This window comes from Artemia franciscana, chromosome 4 (genome assembly GCF_032884065.1).
Source record: "Artemia franciscana chromosome 4, ASM3288406v1, whole genome shotgun sequence".
Lineage (NCBI taxonomy): Eukaryota > Metazoa > Arthropoda > Branchiopoda > Anostraca > Artemiidae > Artemia > Artemia franciscana.
Window position 1 is genome coordinate 48,206,811 of NC_088866.1, and position 24,565 is coordinate 48,231,375.

The 24,565-nt window shown below is 34.1% G+C and overlaps 1 protein-coding gene across 2 annotated transcripts in view; it reads right to left on the reverse strand.

The window, feature by feature from the left end:
* LOC136026533 (calsyntenin-1-like) overlaps positions 1–24,565 on the reverse strand; it is a 241,190-nt gene that overhangs the window by 16,145 nt on the left and 200,480 nt on the right. For both annotated transcript variants that reach the window (XM_065703206.1, XM_065703207.1), the window contains exons 12-15: positions 18,198–18,326; positions 15,981–16,183; positions 11,794–11,910; positions 9,954–10,167 (exon numbers count right to left, since the gene is read on the reverse strand). In XM_065703206.1, the coding sequence (XP_065559278.1) occupies positions 9,954–10,167; positions 11,794–11,910; positions 15,981–16,183; positions 18,198–18,326 (663 nt within the window). The remainder of the gene's footprint in view (positions 1–9,953; positions 10,168–11,793; positions 11,911–15,980; positions 16,184–18,197; positions 18,327–24,565) is intronic.

Consider the following 24,565-nt stretch of genomic DNA (forward strand, 5'->3'; position numbering starts at 1 on the left):
ATACATTTAGTAGTGATAAAAATATTATGGTAGCATGCACATATGGCCTTTTGGTCAGATGATTTCCCCCTGTTAGCATTCTCTCAAAGTTCCAACTAAATAAACAAATCAATTTCTGAGATACCTCTATGGACAGTTTGCATGCACATGACATCTTTTGATTTATATCAAATTTGCCCTTAATAATCTAAATGGAGTAGTGTGGTGGTAGTAGCAGTAGTATCGGTAGTAGTAGTAGTGGTAGTTGTAGCACAATTGCGCTGCCTATGAAAATAAGAGCTAAGAGCTCATATGGCACTTGTGACGAGGCAAGAAGAGCTAAGAGCCAAGAGCTCATATGGTATGAGCTCTAACAAAATTCTAAGAATCAATAGATTGATTTAAAAGGAAAATCAGAGGCTTAATGCCGGTCAGGATTTAAAATAAGAGCTCTGAGTCAGGATGTCCTTCTAAATATCAAATTTCATTAAGATCCTATCACCTATTCGTAAGATAAAAAAAAACGACCAATTTTCACGTTTTCCAAGAATTCTGTTTCCCCCTCCAACTCTCCCCAATATCAAAGGATCTGGTCGGCATTTAAAATTAGAGCTTTAAAGCACAAGATTCTTTTAAATATCAAATTTCATTAAGATCTGGTCACCCTTTCGTAAGTTATAAATACCTCATTTTTCCAAACTCCCCCCCCCAACTCCACCAAAGAGCGCAGATCCAGTCCGGTTATGTCAGTCGCGTATCTTAGACAGGTTTTCATTCTTCCCATCCAGTTTCATCCTGATCTCTCCGCTTTAAGTATTTTCCAAGATTTCCAGTCCCCCCCCCCCCAATGACGTTGGATTCGGTTGATATTTAAAATAAGAGATCTGAGTTACGAGGTCCTTCTAAATATGAAGTTTCATGAAGATCCGATCACTCCTTCGTAAGTTAAAAATACGTCATTTTTTCTAATTTTTCAGAATTAACCCCCCCCCCCCAATAGAGCGGATCCGTTCCAATTATTTAAATCACGTATCTAAGACTTCTGCTTATTTCTCCCATCAAGTTTCATCCCGATCCCTCCAATCTAAGCGTTTTCCATGATTTTAGGTTTTCCCCAAACTCCCCCCCCCTAATGTCACCAGATCCGGTCGGGATTTAAAATAAGAGCTCAGAGACACGATATCCTCCTAAATATCAAATTTCACTGAGATCCGATCACCCGTTCGTAAGTTAAAAATACCTCGTTTTTTCTAATTTTCAGAATTACCCCAACCCCCCCCCCCTAACTACCCCAAAGAGAGCGGATCTGTTCCGGTTATTTCAATCATGCATCTAGGACTTGTGCTAATTTTTCCGACCAAGTTTCATCCCGATTCCTCCACTCTAAGTGTTTTCCAAGATTTTAGGTTTCCCCCTTCCAACTCCCGCCCCCAGTGTCACCAGATCCGGTCGGGATTTAAAATAACAGCTCTGAGACACGACATCCTTCCAACCATCAAATTTCATTAAGATCTGGTCAACCGTTCGTAAGTTAAAATTACTTCATTTTTTCTATTTTTTTAACAGGCCCCCCACTCCCCCCCCAGATGGTCAAATAGGGGAATGATTTCTGTTTCTAATTGAATCTGGTACGGTCCCTGATATGCCTGCCAAATTTCATCGTCCTAGCTTACCTGGAAGTGCCTAAAGTAGCAAAACCGGGATCGACAGACAGACAGACCGACAGAATTTGCGATTGCAATATGTCACTTGGTTAATACCAAGTGCTATAAAAACTGTTTAATCTCGGAATATGATTCAAAAGAAATGTCTTAATCAATCTCTACAATCTTCCTTCCTTAACTAATTCTTCTTTATTTATAATTTTGTATTCCTTTTTTATTGTAGGCCTTCTTGTTCTTTTTTGAGGCAAGACATCCTCAAACTGCAATTAGTGATAAATTTATATTATTACAAGTGTAGAAGTCAGGGCTTCCACTTACGAATCTTAAAATTCGGGATCTTAAAAACTCGGGGAGTTTTCGGGGACAATGTCTTCAAGTTTCAGAGAAAAAAAAATGGAATTTCATTGCGAAAATTGGTTTTAACTTCGTTTTCAAGCTCAAGTAGGGATGGATCCACATAGTGAATCAATCCTCTGTCAACTTCATATGAGGACGCACTGAATTGTGCAACTTATTTTCCTATTTGAACACGGAAATGGATACGTCCACGTGAAGAAGTATATATACATATATATATATATATATATATATATATATATATATATATATATATATATATATATATATATATATATACACTAGCTGTTGGGGTGGCGCTTCGCGCCACCCCAACACCTAGTTGGTGGGGGCGCTTCGCGCCCCCCCCAAGCCCCCCCGCGCGCGTAAGTCGTTACGCGCCATAATAGTTACGCGCCATTGTAGTTGTGTCCCTATGTCCCACCTGTGAATATAGATATATATATATATATATGGTTTTAACTACGTAAAACTTGCGAATATACAACATTCTTTGCTGTCCCATTGTCTTTGCATATAAATAGATTGTCAGGTTTACCGACTCTTGAACATGCAACATATAATGGTCCATGGGAAAACAATCTGTATTCAGATCTATACCTCATGATTCTAATGATTGCCCTTGAGCTTTGTTGATGGTGATTGCTAATCGACCATTCCCTGTCCCGGTGTCCCGGTCGTCATTTACATCCCCCTGTTTCCCCCGGTGTCCCCGTTGTAGTTGTGTCCCTGTGTCCCGGTCGTCATTTATATTCCCTGTGTCCCGGGTCCCGGTCATCATTTGTATCCCGGTGTCCCGGTCTGTATATACATTCGTTTTTTAGTTTTGTTTTTCTCCTTTATTTTTTTCCTTTTTTTTTCTTTTTTAGCTTATTTAGATTTTTAGATTTTTTAGTTTTTTTTATTAGTTTTTAGTTTTTATTTCTTTTTAGTTTTTTTGTCCCGGTCGTCATTTATATCCCCCTGTTTCCCCCGGTGTCCCCGTTGTAGTTGTGTCCCTGTGTCCCGGTCGTTATTTATATTCCCTGTGTCCCGGTCGTCATTTGTATCCCGGTGTACCGGTCTGTATATACATTCGTTTTTTAGTTTTGTTTTTCTCCTTTATTTTTTTCCTTTTTTTTTCTTTTTTAGTTTATTTAGATTTTTAGATTTTTTAGTTTTTTTATTAGTTTTTAGTTTTTTTTTCTTTTTAGTTTTTTTGTAGTTTTTACCTTCTTTTTAGTTTTGTTAATTTTTTTTTTTACTTGTGTCCTGGTCGTCATTTATACTCCCTGTGTCCCGGTGCTTTGTTGATTGCTAATCGAACATTCCTTTTGTCCTGGTCGCTTTCTCTTTGAGTGTCGTCATTTATTTTTTTCTTTTTTAGTTCTTTTAGTTTTTACCTTTTTTAGTTTTTTTTTAGTTTTTAGTTTTTTTAGTTTTTTACCTTTTTTTAGTTTTTTTAGTTTTTTTAGTTTTTTAGCTTTTTTATTTTTTTTATTAGTTTTTAGTTTTTTTGTAGTTTTTGCCTTTTTTTTAGTTTTTTTAGTTTTTTAGCTTTTTTATTAGTTTTTAGTTTTTTTTGTAGTTTTTGCCTTTTTTTAGTTTTTTTAGTTTTTTAGCTTTTTTATTTTTTTTATTAGTTTTTAGTTTTTTTTGTAGTTTTTGCCTTTTTTTAGTTTTTTCAGTTTTGACGTCACCTGATCCAGTTTTTTCAGGTGACGTCACCTGATCCACGATCCACAGATCCACAGACAACTTATTTTTATATATATAGATAGTTTTTTTTTTTTACTTATGTCCTGGTCGTCATTTATACTCCCTGTGTCCCGGTGCTTTGTTGATTGCTAATCGAACATTCCTTTTGTCCTGGTCGCTTTCTCTTTGAGTGTCGTCATTTATTAGTTTTTTCCTTTTTTTTTAGTTTTTTATTGGTTTTTACCTTTATTTTAGCTTATTTTTCAGTTTTTTCCTTTTTTTTAGTTTTTTTTTATTTTTTATTTTTTTTAGTTTTTTACCTTTTTTTAGTTTTTTTAGTTTTTTTAGTTTTTTAGCTTTTTTACTTTTTTTATTAGTTTTTAGTTTTTTTTTGTAGTTTTTGCCTTTTTTTAGTTTTTTCAGTTTTTTTTTTAGTTTTTTATTGGTTTTTACCTTTATAGTTTTTTTAGTTTTTTAGCTTTTTTATTTTTTTTATTAGTTTTTAGTTTTTTTTGTAGTTTTTGCCTTTTTTTAGTTTTTTCAGTTTTGACGTCACCTAATCCAGTTTTTTCAGGTGACGTCACCTGACACATCCATCCATCCATCCACAGACAGACAACTTATTTTTATATATATAGATATATATATATGCTAACATTTAAGGAAAATCTAACCTCTCAGTATGCTGCAGGTGTTGTCAATTTTGAGGAGGTTTTTGGGTCTATATTGGTGACATCAGAAAACATACTTTTCTAGGTTCAATTTCTGCTCGGTTAGAGGCACTAACTAACGAAAAACCTTGGGGGGAGAGAGATCTTCTTAATTTTTTTAACTGACAAAAGATAGTATTTCTTAAAATTTAGGGGGAGGGGAATAATTTTTGCACAATTTCTTTCAATAAAAATACAAGAAAGGCATTATTCAAATTTTAAGGGGGCAAACCGCGACTGCCAACACAATTGAATACCCTATGTTTGGTCTCCCTGCCTATATGTTTTCCGCTCCCATCAACTGTAATTAATGAACGTTAATATTACTTGGATTCTGGAACAGACCCAGAGCAAAGGGGAAAAAGAGGAGTGACAATTTTTCTATTTAGACAGGAAGTAATTTATAAGGAATTCTATTTACACAGAAAATGCGATTCCTGATGCCAAAGCTGTTCTAAGCATAGAGTATTAGCTGAAGAGCTTAGAGGTATAAGAAGGTTATAGACGAAAAGGCAAATAGAAAAGGTAAACGGAAGTTAAGGGTAAAAGCATAGTAAACTATTAGAAGAAATAATTGTAGGTAAAGGCACAAAAAGGTATATTAAGGTTAAAAACATGAAATATATATATATATATATATATATATATATATATATATATATTATTTTATATTATATAATATTTATAAATAATGAAACATATAAATAAAATAATCTTAATAATATAATAATAATTAATAATTATTGGTTTCTAAGTAAATTTAGTTTCACTTACAGTGAAACCACAGGTTACAAACCTATCTTGTTTCTTGATTCTATGTACGAACCTGCAAGTTTGTGAATATTATATGAATTACAAATAATATTATACATTCAGTTATGCAGTTATACAGTTATACATTCAATGGAAACCCTATCAATGCGCTTTGTTTATATTTTTCTACGAAAAAATATCCCTTTTAACAAAAAAAATATAGTGTAATAAAACATTTTATTAAGAAGATGTATAATTGAGGGGTCGTTTCCTATTAGTTCGGGGCTGGGTAGACCGAAGGTGACGTCAGAATTGGAAGGTTGCATCACTTGTTACCCCATTTCCACCGTAAGTGATGCCAGTGGGGCATGCAGATTAAGAATCTGAGTTTGCTTTTTAACCACATCTGATCTCACTTGGGGTGGAAGTGGTGTGCTTGGTGATAAGATTCTCTAGTTCTAATGCCATTTTCTATCTCTCGAATGAAAAACGGAATTGTTTCCTTCTGACCTCGCATAGGGTAGAAATGGGGTAGTAAGTGGTGGAATTATTCAGTTCTGACGTCATTTGTGGTCTCCCTAGATTTGAGTAAATAGGAAACAAAGTTTCAATCCATCAAATACTAAACAAATTAAAATTCTGTTTCTTAACCTCTCTCTGACCTTGCTTGGGTCAAAATGGGCTGCAAAGTAATGCAATTTTCCGATTTTGATATAATTTTCGGTCTCCCCAGGCTTGAATCGATAGGAAACGACATTTCAATTCAGAAAATATTACATGAATATAAATTCGAGATCCCCCTTTTCCCTGAAAAAGGGGTATTGGTGCAAGGCCGATTTTGGATATTTTTCTGAGCAAACTTTTCTGAACATACTGGTGCCAGTTGCTCAAATGCATAAGCTCAGCCTTTTCTCCCTAGTTTTACTGGACTAAAAGACATTTCCGTCTGTGCCTCGATCAAAATCCGGGGAATAAGTATTAACATCTAAAGCAGGTAAAGACAGTATCTTGTATAAGTGGCTGGCTCAGACTTCTCACGCCCAATTTTTTTCCAGAAGAACCTTATTTGGAGGAAGGGGAATTAAATATTTTTTTGAATGGGAAAGCCGGGATATGAGTTTCATGCAACGCATGAACAAATTACTAGCCCCCCTCCCCCCTCTTACGTAAATGCCTGCTGAAGAGATACCCGTTTTTCAGCCCTTCTGCTAGAGTTTTTTTTTTTTTTTTTTTTTTTTTTTTTTTTTTTTTTTTTTTTTTACAGCAAGTTCAAGAATTATTTAGCCACAACAGGGATTATGGTTGTTTCAGAACTAATTATAAAATTAAGCAAATTATTAATAAATTAAGGCAAATTATATAGAATAGAACAAATAAAAAAGAATAATAGGAATTTATTAAATTTGACAAATACAAAATATAAGGCCTGGGCCACTGTAGATAAATATATCAAACAGTTCGTGGTAGGTAGGTAGGTAGCACGAAATTTGGTGATATAGAATTTGTATATTTAGGCAGGAAGGATGGGGTACATAGACAGGGAGTAGGGCTCATGATGAATAAGAAAGCTGCTAAGTCTTGTTTAGGCTGGGAGGGCATTAATAATAAAATACTAATCGCTCATTTTATGACTAAAAAGTCCAGGTTATCAGTTATAGTAGTATATGCCCTTGTAGAATCACCTGATGGAGATATACTAGTGACTCAGATGAATTTCACTTACAGTTACAGGAGCAAATAGACAAGGTCCCAGGTAGAAATATGGTGTTTTCATTAGAAGATTTTAACGCCCAGGTCGATAGAAATAGGGATAGATAATATCTTAACCTAGTTAAATTAGACACAGTTCAAAAACAGCAATGGCAACAGATGTTGAAATTTTGTAGGTATAATAATCTATTTATAACCAACACGATGGTTGGTCATAAAATGGCCCATAAGTTAACATGGCATTCACGTGATGGTAAGACAACACACCTTATTCATTATGTTATTGATGTTAGGAGTAAAGACCACCATCTGGTAGTGCCTGGGGTAAATTTAAAGCGGAAATTTCGGAAGGATAACTACTTCCCGAGAAGCTATGATGTTGGTAGACTCCAGAATGAAAATGTGAGAGAAACTTTCCCGGAACTGTTGAGTACTATACTGGAGAGTTTAAAATTTAACATTGTGGAAGATGCATGGAATAACTTTAGGAAAACAATTTGTGAAGTGAATCATATGAAAACAAAATGAATGCAAAGAAAGTGGAGAAAGCTTTAAACATGAATTACGAATATATGAAGTGGAGGCCATGGATAAAATTGCCAAGGATCGGGAAGATACAGCTAGGCGGAATAAAAGTAAAATATTGTACTGACATGTTGAGAGGGAGTAGTCAATCTGGACTTATCCCAATTAAAGATAAGAACGGGCCCACAATTAATGACAAGGAAAGGGTTAAAGAGAGATGAACAGAACATTTTGAGAATGTGCTAAGCCGAGATAGAGTCGCAAGAAAAACATAGAGGATAATGAAAAAGTTCGTGATACCTTGGATGTGAAGGAAGAATTAGCACAGTTCAAAAAGGACCGGACTGTAAACAAAATACGTTTGATATTTTTCACTTTTCTTACTTTCAAAAATAAAAAAAGTATCAAAACTTTAAGGAATAAATGTCAGTCTATTTCGATTAAACCAACAATCCACAGTCTTTTTTTTTTTTTTTTTTTTTTTTTTTTTTTTTTTTTTTTTTTTTTTTTTAGTAAAGTGCAAATTGTGTTCTAATTTTTGCTCGTCTTGAGTTTGACTTGGCTATTTACTGAAATTTCGGTTCGTTTTGATTTTAATTCATTTATTAATAGTGATTTATGGCAGTTTTACGCTTGGAAGATTTTTTTACTTTGTTTTGCTCTTTCTTGGCTTAATGGAGCTCTTTACTTTTCCTTTGAAAGACTCGTTTTTTGGAAAGTTTTTTTCAAATTAATCGTACTAATAACAGTTGAATAGGAATAAATCCTTTTATTAGATAGTGAAAACAATAGATAGAAATTAGGTAAAATATTTTTCTATCAGGATAAATTAGAAACGGCCCTGTTAAAAGACGCTTTACAAATATCTGGAGTAAAAGGCGATAAGCCTTCAATGTATAATTTATTCACACGTTTACTGGAGGGGGGGCAAAATGTATTTTTAAAAACCTAGGGGGGCAAATTTGTCATTTTTATTTTTTTTCCAATTAAGATGTCAAAAAAAAGGTATTTTTCAATAAAAATTCCAAAAGAGGCACTTTTCAACAGTTAATGGGCGGGGGAGTCTACAAGGACACATGCGCATCATTCACCAATCAGACGGCACGATCAAAATCGTATTTGCAATTTCTATATAAATATACCTTATCTCTAGCTTGGTAAACATCCATATTTGAGAAGCTCCTCCCAATATACCTGCACACCAGCAGCCTTATTTTTTACTTCGATATATTCTTTTTCAGTCCTATCAATATGACAAAATACTCTTTCTGAGTAAATAAATATTTTTTCCCTTGTGAATCATAATTTTCTCACCATTTTCTATGACATTTCCTAACACTCTCTCAAAGTTTAACACACTTTCTAAATGTCCAACCATTCTCCTTTACATTAAATTCATCCGTAATTGAGGCCCCATCCTTATTTTGTTAGCCAGGGATAGACTGGACCAACTACTTCCCCTGAATTTCTTTAAGTTTTAATGCAATCATGTCGTGCTATCGGGCCATCACGCCACCGTGTCGTCTAGCTGCATCTTTCAGATTCAAAGGAATTTTGACGTTAATATCCTCTTCAAATGTTCTTAATTGTAACTTTAATGCCTTCTCTACTTCCACTTTTACTTGTGGTACAAAAAAAAAACCACAAACAAACAAAAGAAACTGTTATTACAATTACCAGAAGGTAAAAAAACTCTCAATATGTTTAAATTAAAATTTATAAAATAGGTATCTTACACATTACTTCAGATGGCGTGTATCATGGTTAATAGCTAATGGCCGAAATACTGGGGGATCACGTTAGTAAACTCTCAAAAGCAATATTTTATATTTTTGTACTGTTTCTCATCAGCAGTTGGTTGATAACACCAATTTGAAAAAAAGACTAGTCTCAAACTGCTGATGGGTCTACGATTGATGACGAGGGACTTGTTCAACTACTGACACTAGCAAAAAAAAAAGTGATGTTTTGGACCAGGGTGACTTGACATGTCTCAAACATTTAAAAAATGCAAAGAAATATGAACGGGAAGAGTTTCCCTTTAATAATTATTTTCACGTACTTTATGATGTATTTAATCTTATTAGATATTTAGTTTTGTAGGGTTGGGGGACCGAGGCAAGGCTCGATGAAAATAAGGCAATGATTCTAATAAATCTACAAAGCTCACCCCGACCCCCCACTTCAATGAAAAGAGGGTCGGGACGCTCCTGACTTTAATGTTACAAGTAAAAACGAAAATGAAACTTAAATAAACATTTTAGCAAAACTTGACAAGATTTTGGCACCCGTCTATCCAAGTCTCTCTCCTCCCTTTACTTGAAAACTCTGAGGACAGTGGTCCAATCCTGTCTATTGCAGGCCTTCCTTCCTTCAATTGTAGGCCTGAAGTGGTCTTGTGCTGCGGTGAGCATACTAGCAGTATGCAAAAAAAAAAAAAAAAAAACAATACAAAGAAAAAAAAAACTGATACAAATAAAAACCAATACAAAAAAAAGTATACAAAAGTAAAAGTATACAAAAATAAATAAACAACGATAAAAAAGTAAACAAAAAAAAAATCAAAAAAAAAACTGACCTGCTCCTTGGGCCATACCACGCGATAGGTTCCCACTTTGAGATGAATAATATAAATCAGAGAATGGCTGTGGGATATCGACATGGTGTTTTGCCATTTCCAATTTGGCCTGCTGTATTGGGGTGAGTCTGTGCGATATAATTTTTGCGGATGGTATTTCTTTTGTAGTTCGAGACGATGCAGGGCTTGTTTGTGTTGGGTGTAAGACATTCAACTGAATAAAAAGAAGAAAGTTAGACATATAAAAAATGTCTAAACTGTAGCCTATTATTACTTAATGACAGTGTAACGGAAGAAGCCGCTCGTGAAAACTTGGTTATATGGTTGAAACTCGCCTGTCTCAAGGCAATTAAAGAATGGCACCCCTCAAGGCAAATATAGCCAAGAAACAGAGCTTCGTGTTGCTGCTTGCATTTTCATGTCAATTTAACTGAACTTCAGTCAATTCCAAAAGATTAACCAGTCAATTAACTTAATAATTTAGTTTGACTAATGGATCGTTCAGTCAGTTAATAAACTGGAAAAATAATTTAATTTGTTTAACTTCAACTTAACGAATCAAGATTAAATAATTCAATTAGAATAGTTAATTGCAGAGCGCAAATCTGTTACTACATGCTCTTTTCTATAACAATCGGGTTGTCAACTTATCGAAAATACTATGCGAAATTTCACAAAGTGACTAAATCTGAGAAACGAAAGCATACTTTACGCCGCTTGAATCCATGACGAAAGCGCAAGTCCGAGCACGTTTTTGTTTTTAATGCACGAGAACAAATGGCATTTTTTTTTTGACATGGTCGCCCATGTCAAAAGCCAATCTTTGATCTAGGTTTCTAGAGGTAAGACTACGCTTCTAAGCCCAGCCTTGTCCCTCGATTAGGTCCAAGGAAAATTCTAGTTACAATTACTTGTAATTAGATTCTAACGACTATAAATAATTACTTAGGATTACTTACTTAAAATGACTTAGATTACTTAATTATTTCACTTTTAATTAAATTATATTAATTGGCCCAGATCGCTAGATGAGTTAATTACAATCCATACATAAGTTATGTTCGCTTATTAGAATTAACATTAGTTATTTCTAAGCTTTTCAAATTCGAATCTAACGACTAATAAAAATGACTATATTTCCTGTTAAACTAAGTTCATTTGAGACAAATGTTCCGTTCAATGTAAATATCGCCCCCCCCCCGCCAAAGATACATTTATTGCGTTTCATAAGCGATCTTTTTCTGAAAGATCAAGAACTAAATCCATATTGTGCAAAGTCAATTTACAATAATCAAGGATCAGGTCTAGTATTCAAATTCAGGTCACCCAGAGCTTGGAAAACAACCCAGCAGCTCAACAAATCGGAACTGCTTAAGCAGTAGTACACATGCTATGAAAAATGACTTTCATTAAAAATTAGGCAGGCTAAATCAATTAAATAAACTGAAAAATTTTGATTAATAAAATTTAGTTAATTATTTGTATAATTCATTAAATGACTTATTTTATGCTAATTTAACGAAACTTAATTAATCATTCTATTGGTTCAATCTGTTAGTTTAACTAATTAATCTTAGTTATAATTATGTTATAATATTAAATAGTTTTAGTTTAACTAAAAATATCTTAGAAGCGGAAGTACGATTTACGCCGCTTCACTCCAGGGCATAAGTACTAATCCCAGGACGGTAATTAGTTCACTTAGAATAAATTAGGTTAATTAGCCTAAATAATCAATCAATTACAATTATTAGTTAAATTAGATTTGTATACCTAACTTCAGTTAATTCAATATACTTTTAACTGTAATCTAACTTCCCACAAGAAGGGCTGTACTTACCGTCAAACTGAGTTCATTTGAGATAAATCTTCCGTTTAATTCACTACAAATCAATTTGAAGACACGAGTTAGATAGTAGGCTGGCCTTCGATTGGAGTACGTCACTTGACGGAGTACCTAAAATAAGAATAAAACGGTTTTATTACCCAATTCCTATCCTGAGTTAACCCATATGTGGGGCTAAGGGGCATCTTTACGGATTCCCCCGCTTTCTGCAATTATTATATTTTAAGGAGGCAGACGGGTTTTCCTGTAATTATATATTAATAAAAAATAGACAGTAAATAAGGAGTTGAAAACAGAATTAAAGACGAAAGAAGACTTACATTGTATGTTGGTTATGAAATACGGTGGTTACGAATTTCAAGATAAGAAAATGAAAAATAATGAGTTTCAGAAAAGGCTGTGTCTGGGGTGTTTCCGACTCATAATAACGTAAGAAAAATGCACACAAACACATTTTTATTGCGTTTTAGAACTTTTCTCTGCCCCCCTCCCAAAAAAAAGAATCCCGGCCACAGCCAAGGTATTAGAATGTAAAGCTTTTGATGTCCAACTTGAAATTTTAGGCTGACCCTGAAGCATATCCAAAAAGATATACCGCCAACTTTCCATATACCTGCCACTTTCTGCTCTTCTCTTTCATTTTGAAGAAGCAGGCATAAATAATTTTAAATTATTAGAAGAAGAATTAAATTATTAAATTATTAGAAGAATTAAATTATTATAAGAAGCAGACATAAATAAAGATAAAATTTTTGCAAGGATGTATGTATTTCTTATCATGCTATACAGTATTTTCTTATCTTACTGGGATTCATATGACGAAGATGGCTCGGGAGGTAGGTGCGCGTGCCCCCTTTGTAGAGAGCATGGGGATGGAGTGGAGCATTTTCTGAGCAAATGGCACTAAGGAATACTTTTTTTTAAAGGGAACCAGAGCTCCTAGAGCTCCTAGGTTAGGTTAGCTCCTCCCAGAGCTACCAGAGCTCCTAGGTATTTTGTAGACTTCTAGGGATGCTTATTGCTCTAGGAAGTTTCACAGAGGAAGGTGTGCAGGTAAGGAAGATAAAATTTAAATGTGTAATATTTATGTGTAATATTTATGATTTTAATGTGTAATTTTAAATTTTAATGTGTAATTAATTTAATGTAAAATTTTGAAAAATTTAATAATAAAAAAAATTAATGTGTGAATTAAATGTAAAATTTAATGTAAAAAAATTTCATTAGAATTTTTTTTAAAAAGTTAGCGTTTGTTTTGTTAAATTTTTCCTTTTTTTGTTTCCTTTTTCCTTTTTTTGTTCAGTATTTTACCACTGGCTTTTAAATCCCCACATTTCCTTATTCCCTGAAAATTGAGGAGTATATAAAATACATAATGAAATTGCAAAAACAAAGAAATTCTTTAACAAACGAAATAAAGCAATGATAGAAAAAAGGCTTAATAACATAACTAAATAAAATATGCAAGAAAAAACGACAACAAAATATCATACGTTATTTAAATTCTGAAAAAAGGAAAAAGGTTGTACATATAGATAAAGTTTTCAGACTTAGGATAAAAATTATCCTTCTTAATCCTAGCTAATTGCTACGGCTCTTTAATTTTAACTCTCAAAACTAATTTAGTGTTACTAAAACAAATCGGAAAACCAAGTAAAAATTAACAGTATTTAAAAATATACAATAGATGAAAAATAGAATAATAGAATAAACAATAGAAGAAGAAGGATTTTAGGTATTGCATTATGTCATCAGAAAAGTATATACTAATAAATATTGGAATTGAATGAAGATTCAGAATAATTAGAATAAAATGAGAAAAAAAATATAATTAGAATTAGAATAAAATATAGAAAAACAGAAATATAGTCTTGAAAAATAGAAGAATATAAATGGTGGGAAAATAGATAGTAAAAAAATAACATAAATATAAATACAAAAATAAAAAAAAGTCTGACAATAACATATTTAGTTGTTATGGAAGACAAATAACAGATTTAAAAATCTCGAAAAAGAAGAGTAAGATAGAGAACATGCGGAAGGACAACTAAATTGAAAAGACAACCTAAAATATCACAATGATAGATACCACAAAGCCGTATAATTTAGTCGACACCTTTCTATTTTTTCTTGAATATATAAATTAGACTTCGAATCCAGAGCAAAGTACAATTAGGTATACCTTTGTTACATCTACGTTTCGACGTCCTTACACCTAAATTTGTCTGTATCTACATTTACATGTAGTAGCATCTACATTTATCTTGCTTCTTTCTGCAGATTAAATTTTGGCCGGTGTCCTGCCTTCACGAATGTACATCTACATCTATATCCTTTATTAAATCTACTCCTCTATATTTACGCGTAGTAGAATCTACATCTATCAGCTTCTTTCTTTGGAAGTATTTAAACATTATTTTTAACTTGCTTTTTCACAAAGGAAAGCTTTATAAAATCTTTTAGATAAATAAGGAGTTAATACTGTTTTCTAATAAAAACATTAATTTGTATCTTGCCTGTTCATAATGGAAAGGTTTATCAATTCCTTTAAGGAGAAATAATATGGCAATACTGCTTTCTAATTTACACATTAGTTTTTAACTTGCTCATAACGAAGAGTTTTAGCAATTACTTTAAGGAGACATAAGATCTGATCAACGTCAACTTTCTACATTTTAATTTTGATAGTAAATTTTAGATTGCCTGCTCATAACGGAAAGCTTTTTCAGTTCTTCTAAGAAGAAACAAGATGGCAATACTGCTTTCTAGTCCAAATATTAATGTTTAACTTGCCTGCACATAACGGAAATCTATAAATTCTTTTAAGGACAAATAAGGAGCTAATCCTGCTTTATAATTTAAACATTAAATTTTAACTTGCCTATTCATAATGGAAAACTTTATAAATTTATTTAAGGAGAAATAAGATGACAACCTTGCTTTCTACTTTTTAAGTTAAATACTAATTTTTCATTTACAAACTCATAACAGAAACCTTTATCAGTTTTCTTTTTAAGGAGAAACAATATGGCAATACTGCTTTCTATTCTAAATATTAATTTTTAATTACTGCCTGCCATAACGAAAATCTACAGATTCTTTTAAGGACATATAAAGAGCTAATCCTGCTTTCTAATTTTAACATTAATTTTTAACTTGCCTGTTCATAATGGAAAGCTTTATAAATTTATTTAAGGAGAAATAATATGGCAACCTTGCTTTCTACTTTTTAATTTAAATGCTAATTTTTAATTTGCAAACTCATAACAGAAACCTTTATCAGTTCTTTTAAGGAGAAACAAGGTGGCAATACTGCTTTCTAGTCAAAATATTAATTTTTAACTTGACTACTCGTAACACAAATCTCTATAAATTCTTAAAAGGACAAATAAGGAGCTAACCCTGCATTCTAATTTAAAAATTAATTTTAACTTGCCAATTCATAATGGAAAGCTTTATCAATTTCTTTAAGGATAAATAAGGACGCAATACTGCTTTCTAATTTGAGCATTAATTTACTATCTTGCCTGCTCATAACGGGAAGCTTTATCAATTGCTTTAAGGACAAATAAGACAGCAACCCTGCTTTCTATATTTTAGCTTAAAGGCTAATTTTTAACTTGCCAACTTGTAACAGAAGGCTTTATCAGTTCTTTAAAGGAGAAACAAGATGGCAATTCTGTTTTCTACTTTCTAATTTAAACAGCATTTTCGAGCTTGACTGTTAATAACGGAGATCTTTTTCGATTCCTTTAAAGAGAAATAAGATGGCAAACTTATTTCTACCTTTTCATTTAACGCTAATTTTTAATTTGCCAGCTCATAACGGAAAGCTTTGTCAGTTCTTTTAAGGAGAAATAAGATGGCAATTCTTTCTAATTTAAAAATTAATTCTTAACTTTCCTGCTCATAGCAGAAGTATTTATAATCATTTTAAGGAGAAATAAGGAGCTAATCCTGCTTTCTAATTTAAACATTAATTTTTAACTTGCTTACTCACAACGGGAAGCCTATCAGTTCCTTTAAGGAGAGATAAGAAGTTAATCCTGTAGTCTACTGTCGTGTCCGATTTAAACATTATTCTAAAATTGCCTGCTCATGACGGAAAGCTTTATCAAATTCTATAAAGAGAAGTAAGATGTAACTCTGCTTTATAATTTAAACATTAGCTTTTAACTTGCCTGCTCATAACGGAAAGCTTTATCAGTTCCTTTAAGGAGAAATCCTTCCGTTGACATTTTTGCTTTTAGTCCTAATTGTTGGAGTAGACCTTCAGGTAGAGCAACAATTTCATGATCAGGGTTCAGAGGCGGGCTCAGGGTTACCAGACAGGAGTCAATTCTTGCTGATGAGGAAAGGATCTCATCATCAGTTTCATCGTCTTCTGCAAAGTAAAGCTAAAGAATAGAAGACGAAAGAGGATACTATGTAAAGAAGATATAGCATAAAGAGGAGATGATATAATATAAAGAGAAAAGAGGATAAAAGATCATAATGAAGAGTTAAAATGAGGAAAAAACATAAAGATGCTAAAAATGAGAGTTACCAAGACATCTACAAAAATGTAATCTAATTCGTCAAGTAATGTCAACTGGAGAGGGGAATTATTAACCCCTAAGATATTTTTGGAGAAAGGAGAAATGACATGGAACTGAACCTTCAAGAATTTTCTTCCCCTCCCCCCAAATTTTGAAAAATATCTTTTGAGTACTTTCAAGGAAAAATGGCTTTTTTGAGCACCTCCATTGACACAACTAAAAACAACATTTTTATTGCTCCCCCTAATTTCCTTGACGTGAACCCACTGAATTCGCCCGTCTAAGATTACGCTCACAATGAGTTAAAAAGCAAAACATTTTATTCCTCCCCCTAATTTCATTGACTTGAACTCACTATATTCGTTTGTCCAAGATTACGCTCACAGTGCAGTAAAAAGCAAAACATATTCTTTTTTAGTGCTACCCTGCAAAATAAAAATAAAATATCACGACACAGAAATCAGCAAATTAATATTTACAAACAATGTCGTGGCTATCCCACGCTTTCAATTTAGTCTTTAAACAAAATGAGTACCAAAAAAGCACCTTTTTTCTTTCTTGTAAACAAAATTGTTTGAAAAGCATTATTTAAAATTTTTTATTTTACTCTTTTAAACTTCTTATTGGTCATCTAGAGAATTAAAGTAGAGAAGTATTACAGAGAAGTTAACTTTTTGTGCTTTATTTTAACAATTTGTATTTCATACCAACAAATATCATTTGTAATACTTCACGTCAAGGTCATGCCAACCACTACAAAACAACTAACAGTTGTAGCATTGTCTGTATATGATGCATACTACAAAAATACCAATAAACGGGCCACACGATCCGCTTTAGAGAATTTGATCTTTTCTAACCTAAAAAGACGAAGTTAAGTAATTGTGTTTACCAAAAAAACGAAAAACAAAAAATAGTTAAAAATTAAAGAGACGACACTGAGCGTGACATCTTCAATAATCCACTTAGCTAAAGGATATTTTTCCATCAAAAATTAGAAATTCAGAAAGAATGTTATCCATAAGACTGTTCCCGGATCCTAATTGGATATGAGCTGACCGAACAATCCTTTTTCTGAAAAGGTGGTTTTTTCAAAGTTTTAGCAACACATTTTATCGCCCTTAGCACAGCATGAGGGTCCTTATTCCTCTATGATTTTACCCAGCTGAATTGTGACGTGTTATGCATCTTTTAAGTCCTCTTTTGGAGGATATAATAGATGGCTTTGATGGATTAACCCACTTGGTAAGACTATTTCAGATAGATTCACAGTCCAAAACATTTAGCAAAGCTTTTTCCATTCAAAGCATATAAATGTATATACATGCTCAATTTATATAACCTTGAATTCACTACAAAATACGAAACTGAATCAGTAAATAAGGCCCTTTTGATGCACTTTTAGAAAAGAAATTAAAGTAAAAAAAAGCAAAGATAAACTCTTTCCAAAAGAAAATGTGAAAAAATCATCACCAATTTGATGTCAAATAATCTACCCAGTAGCCTACATTTTAAAATTATTTTCAAGAAAAATAATTGTGTAAAATACGAAAGTCAACAGACAGTTCCCAGATAACACTTATTAGTATAGGTATTGCACAATATTATATGGGGCTATGCCCCCTGTAAAGGCTGAATCTCACAGACACATTTTCTTTAATTGAAGTGAAAACTTTCCGAGAGAACTAAGCCTCCTACTAACAATACACTGCGGCACAGAGCCATCTGAGGCCAAAGCAGCTGCGCTCACTACTCCTCCACCCAAATTTATTAAGATTTATTCTTTACTTTTCTCCATCAAATTCCGATTATAGCGATTAAATGCCAAATTTAATTGCTATAACTATTGACAACACTTACCCTCACTATCATCATCAAAAGAATCATCGTCATAATCATCATCTTCTGTTGTAACTATGATTTGAACATCAGGAAAGAGACGTACTCCATGCTCAAAGTAACTGTACTCTAACGATAAATTCGTTACACCTAAAATAAACATGATACTTTGAAATTTGCAAATACTAGCAGCTCACTGCAGTAACATTCCGCCAGATGCAAGCCCATCTACGCGCACTCCTCCTCCACCCCAATCTATTTAAAGCTTCACTCTTTACCACTCCCATGAGGTTCCAATTTTCTTTAATTCTTTCTTGTAATCTCTTCCCACCTCGTTCAGGAACAACCTAAATTTTGTTTGGCCCATAAGAATGACAACATCGGATAGGGCAACAGTTCAGCCCTCATTAGACTATAGCAGCTCACTGCAGTAGCATTCCGCCAGATGCAAGCCCATCTACGCGCACTCCTCCTCCACCCCAATATATTTAAAGCTTCACTCCTTACCACTCCCATGAAGTTCCAACTTTCTTTAATCCTTTCTTGTGATCTCCTCCCACCTCGTTCAGGAACAACCTGAATTTTGTTTGGCCCATACGAATGACAACATCGGATAGGGCAACAGTTCAGCCCTCATTAGACTATGTTTTATTCAAACTGAAATCCTTAGTGAATACTTCAATATTCCACAGCTCCTTAGGGAATAAAGAACTCACACTGAATAAACAAACGATACTTTATTAACCAAAATAGCTCATGCTAGCTTAGGCATATCAAAAATAAGCAAATAAACACAATAGCCATTATTAATAAATCCAAAATCAAAGCAAGTCCAAAATCAAATAAGTCCTGAAGAGTTATCATTAAAATATCAAGTAAAGGACAAATCCCCAAAAATGTCTCTAAGAACTAGGGGCTGCGTAAACCCTAATATAATTCTTTCTAATTTGTCAGAGTCTATCCATTAGGTATGACAATAGGGTCGGGGGTTCCACAAGACCGAGCTTAAGTGAGTACCTAAGCCAAATGCTCCCACTTACAAAAAGTGCGTACGTACTTAAGCTGAATAAATAAGAAAAGGAGCAACGTACCATTAGCTAGGGTCTAAAGGAAAAAAAAAAACGTCGATTAGACATCCGAAATCAAGGTAGCGACCCCTATTAAAAAAAAAAGAAAAAAAAACAGCAGAAGACCAAATTTTTTGCATGTTACTCATTTTTTAGGGCTATATTTTATCATTAGTCGGAACTTAAAATCAGCTGTGTCAAAAGGTGGTCCTCAAAATTAGATAATACTTCACAGCAAATTGGACCAAAACTCAATGCTCCTCCTATTTAAGAAAATATATATTTGAGCTGAGTGACTAAGAAAGGGAGCATAATAATATCGAAGTAGCTATTCCTTAAGGAATAAAAGTACCTTAAAGATGCAATTTCCGGGTTGGAATTATAACTTTGTTTTAACTATCTACCCTTGTCTTTTCCGGTCTAAAAAAACTGTATTTTTCCGCCGTCTCCATCTTAAGGCTTTGATTTTCTTCAAAAACTCTCCTTGAATCGAGATTTAGCATTTAAATTTAAGATCTGATGTGTCTAAAGGATGAAAATTAGAGGTACTCAGGAAAAAACAGAGAGAACAATGCGGAGATTCTACAAAAAGAAAAAGAGAGAGGGAAACACAAAAACAAAACATTAAAATTGTTGATTTCCCACCCTATTACTAGAAACTAAAGAATAAAACAATGATTATGCCAATTTTATATATTAAGGGTATATTCAGAGGGCATAGGCATTAGAACACATGATTTCGACTGAATCCAAACAGCTGAAGTAAAATGCATGGAAAAAAGTATGAGGTAATGATGCACGAAAATAAAGTGCAAGGGGAATTTGTGGCTAGAAGACATTCGACAACCACTATCACAACTAATCCATCGAATCACAAATAAAATCTGCAGTAAGAAGAGAAGCAACAGTGAGAATCACAACGTGTTCCAGAAGAAAAAACTCCTATAAATGGATGAATCTTTGTTGCATTATCAGGAAGTAGGAATTGAATTCACACCAAAAAGGAGATGTTCACACTATCTGCAGTTACAGGTCAAGCAATAAAGAGAATCAATATATACAAGGGAGACGAGTAACCAGGCCCGGCATGAAAATGGTTATATAGTTTTTATCTCTCTGTTAAAATTGATATATTGACTTTTGTAGCCGCAAAACGATCTAAATAGGTCATAACTCTAAAGAAGAATTTGTATTTTTCCCAAGGTGGTTGTATTGAACCTATGGTGACGCCATAACATCAAGAAGTGGCTGTGGTTAGAAGACAAGCTAGAATGAGAATCAATCTACATAAGCCTGCCGCGTAGTCGTGCTGGGGCCCGGCCTCAAAATCGGTTATATAGTTTTTTTTCTCTCTGTTATAACTTATATATTGACTTTTTTTTGCCGCAAAACGACATAAATACGTCATAACTCTAAAGAAGAACTTGTATTTTTTCCAAGGTGGTTGTATCCAACCTATGTTTCGCAGTTACACGTCAAACGATAAAGAGAATCAATGTATAAAAGCGAGACGAGTAACGGGGCCCGGCCTCAAAATCAGTTATATAGTATTATTCTCTCTGTTAAAACTGATATATTGACTTTTATTGCCGCAAAACGATCTAAATAGGTCACAATTCTAAAGAAGAATTTGTATTTTTCCCAAGGTGGTTTTATCGAACCTATGGTGACGCCATGACATCAAGAAGTGGCTGCGGTAAGACGACCTCAAAATCGGTTTTTATTTTTCTCTCTCTGATATAACTGATATGGTGACTTCATTGCCGCAAAACGATCTAAATAGGTCATAAATCTAAAGAAGAATTTGTATTTTTTTCCAAGGTCGCTGTATCGAACCTATGGCGACGCCATGACATCAAGAAGTGGCTGCGGTAAGACGACATCAAAATCGGTTTTATTTTTCTCTCTCTGATATAACTGGTATGGTGACTTTATTGCCGCAAAACGATCTAAATAGGTCATAACCCTAAAGAAGAATTTGTATTGTTCCCAAGGTCGCTATATCGAACCTATGGTGACGCCATGACATCAAAAAGTGGCTGCGGTAAGAAGACAAGCAACAATAAGAATCAATATACACAAGCCTGTGACGTACTCGTGCTGGGGCCCGGCCTCAAAATCGGTTTTTATTTTCTCTCTCTCTGTTATAACTGTTATAGTGACTTTACTGCCGCAAAACGATCTAAATAGGTCATAACTCTAAAGAAGAATTTGTATTTTTCCCAAGGTGGTTGTATCGAACCTATGGTGACGCCATGACATCTAAAAGTGGCTGCGGTAAGAAGACAAGCAACAATAAGAATCAATATACACAAGCCTGTCACGTAGTCGTGCTGGTGCCTGGCCTCAAAATCGGTTTTAATTTTCTCTCTCTCTCTGTTATAACTGTTACAGTGACTTTATTGCCGCAAAACGATCAAAATAGGTCATAACTCTAAAGAAGAATTTGTATTTTTCCCAAGGTGGTTGTATCGAACCTATGGTGACGCCATGACATTTAAAAGTGGCTGCGGTAAGAAGACAAGCAACAATAAGAATCAATATACACAAGCCTGTCACGTAGTCGTGCTGGTGCCTGGCCTCAAAATCGGTTTTAATTTTCTCTCTCTCTGTTATAACTGTTACAGTGACTTTATTGCCGCAAAACGATCAAAATAGGTCATAACTCTAAAGAAGAATTTGTATTTTTTCCCAGGTGGTTGTATCGAACCTATGGTGACGCCATGACATCAAGAAGTGGCTGCAGTTAGAAGACAAGCAACAATAAGAATCAATATACACAAGCCTGCCGCGTAGTCGTGCTGGGGCTCGGCCTCAAAATCGGTTATTAATATTTTTCTCTCTATATTAAAACTGATATATTGACTTTTATTGCCAAAAACGGTCTAAATAGGTCACAACTCTAAAGAAGAATTTGTATTTTTCCCAAGGTGGTTGTATCGAACCTATGGTGATGCCATGACATCAAGAAGTGGCTGCGGTTAGAAGACAAGCAAGAATGAGAATCCATATAAACAAGCCTACCACGTAGTCGTGCTCGTACCTGGCCTCAAAATCGGTTTTTATTTTCTCTCTCTCTGTTATAACTGTTATAGTGACTTTACTGCCGCAAAACGATCTAAATAGGTCACAATTCTAAAGAAGAATTTGTATTTTTCCCAAGGTGGTTGTATCGAACCTATGGTGACGCCATGACATCAAGAAGTGGCTGCAGTTAGAAGACAAGCAACAATGAGAATCAATATACACAAACCTGCCGCGTGGTCGTGCTGGGACCCGGCCTCAAAATCGGTTATATATATTTTTCTCTCAATGTTAAAACTAGGTCATAACTCTAAAGAAGAATTTGTATTTTTCCCAAGGTGGTTGTATCGAACCTATGGTGACGCCATATCATTAAGAAGTGGCTGCGGTCTAAATAGGTCATAACTCTAAAGAATTTATTTTTTATTTTTCCCAAGGTGGCTGTATCGAAACTATGGTGACGCCATGACATCAAGAAGTGGCTGCGGTTAGAAGACAAGCAACAATGAGAATCAATATACACAAAACCTACCGCATAGTCGTGCTGGGGCCCGGCCTCAAAATCGGTTATTTATTTTTTCTCTCTATGTTAAAACTGATATTTTGACTTTTATTGCCGAAAAACGATCTAAATAGGTCATAACTCTAAAGAAGAATTTGTATTTTTCCCAAGGTGGTTGTATCGAACCTATGGTGACGCCATAACATCAAGAAGTGGCTGCGGTAAGAAGACAAGCAACAATAAGAATCAATATACACAAGCCTGTGACGTACTCGTGCTGGGGCCCGGCCTCAAAATCGGTTTTTATTTTTTCTCTCTCTGTTATAACTGATATAGTGACTTCACTGCCACAAAACGATCTAAATAGGTCATAACTCTAAAGAAAAATGTTTATTTTTTCCCAAGGTGGTTGTATCGAAACTATGGTGACGCCATAACATCAAGAAGTGGCTGCGGTTAGAAGACAAGCGACAATGAGAATCAATATACACAAGCCTGCTACGTAGTTGTGCTGGGGCCCGGCCTCAAAATTGGCTATATAGTTTTTTTCTCTCTGTTAAAACTGATATATTGACTTATATTGCCTAAAAATGATCTAAATAGGTCATAACTCTAAAGAAAAATTTGTATTTTTGCCAAGGTGGTTGTATCGAAACTATGGTGACGCCATGACACCAAGAAGAGGCTGCGGTTAGAAGACAAGCAATGATGAGAGTCAATATACACAAGCCTGCCGCGTAATCGTGCTGGGCTCAGTATTATATATATATATATATATATATATATATATATATATATATATATATATATATATATATATATATATATATATATATATATATACTAGCTGTTGGGGTGGCGCTTCGCGCCACCCCAACACCTAGTTGGTGGGGGCACTTCGCTCCCCCCCCCAAGCCCCCCCCGTGCGCGTAAGTCGTTACGCGCCATATTAGTTACGCGCCATTGTAGTTGTGTCCCTATGTCCCACCTGTGAATATATATATATATATATATATATATATATATATATATATATATATATATATATATATATATATATATATATATATATATATGTTTTTAACTACGTAAAACTTGCGAATATACAACATTCTTTGCTGTCCCATTGTCTGTGCATATAAATAGATTGTCAGGTTTACCGACTCTTGAACATGTTTTAAACCGACTCAGGTTTACCGACCCAACACCTAGTTGGTGGGGGCACTTCGCTCCCCCCCCCAAGCCCCCCCCGCGCGCGTAAGTCGTTACGCGCCATATTAGTTACGCGCCATTGTAGTTGTGTCCCTATGTCCCACCTGTGAATATATATATATATATATATATATATATATATATATATATATATATATATATATATATATATATATATATATATATATATATATATATATATATATATATATATATATATATATATATATATATATATATATATATATGTTTTTAACTACGTAAAACTTGCGAATATACAACATTCTTTGCTGTCCCATTGTCTGTGCATATAAATAGATTGTCAGGTTTACCGACTCTTGAACATGCAACATATAATGGTCCATGGGAAAACAATCCGTATTCAGATCTATACCTCATGATTCTAATGATTGCCCTTGAGCTTTGTTGATGGTGATTGCTAATCGACCATTCCCTGAGTCGCCATCGTCATTTATATATCCCCCTGTGCACCCCGGCGTCCCCTTTGTAGTTATGTCCCTGTGTCCCGGTCGTCATTTATATTCCCTGTGTCCCGGTCGTCATTTGTGTCCCGGTGTTCCAGT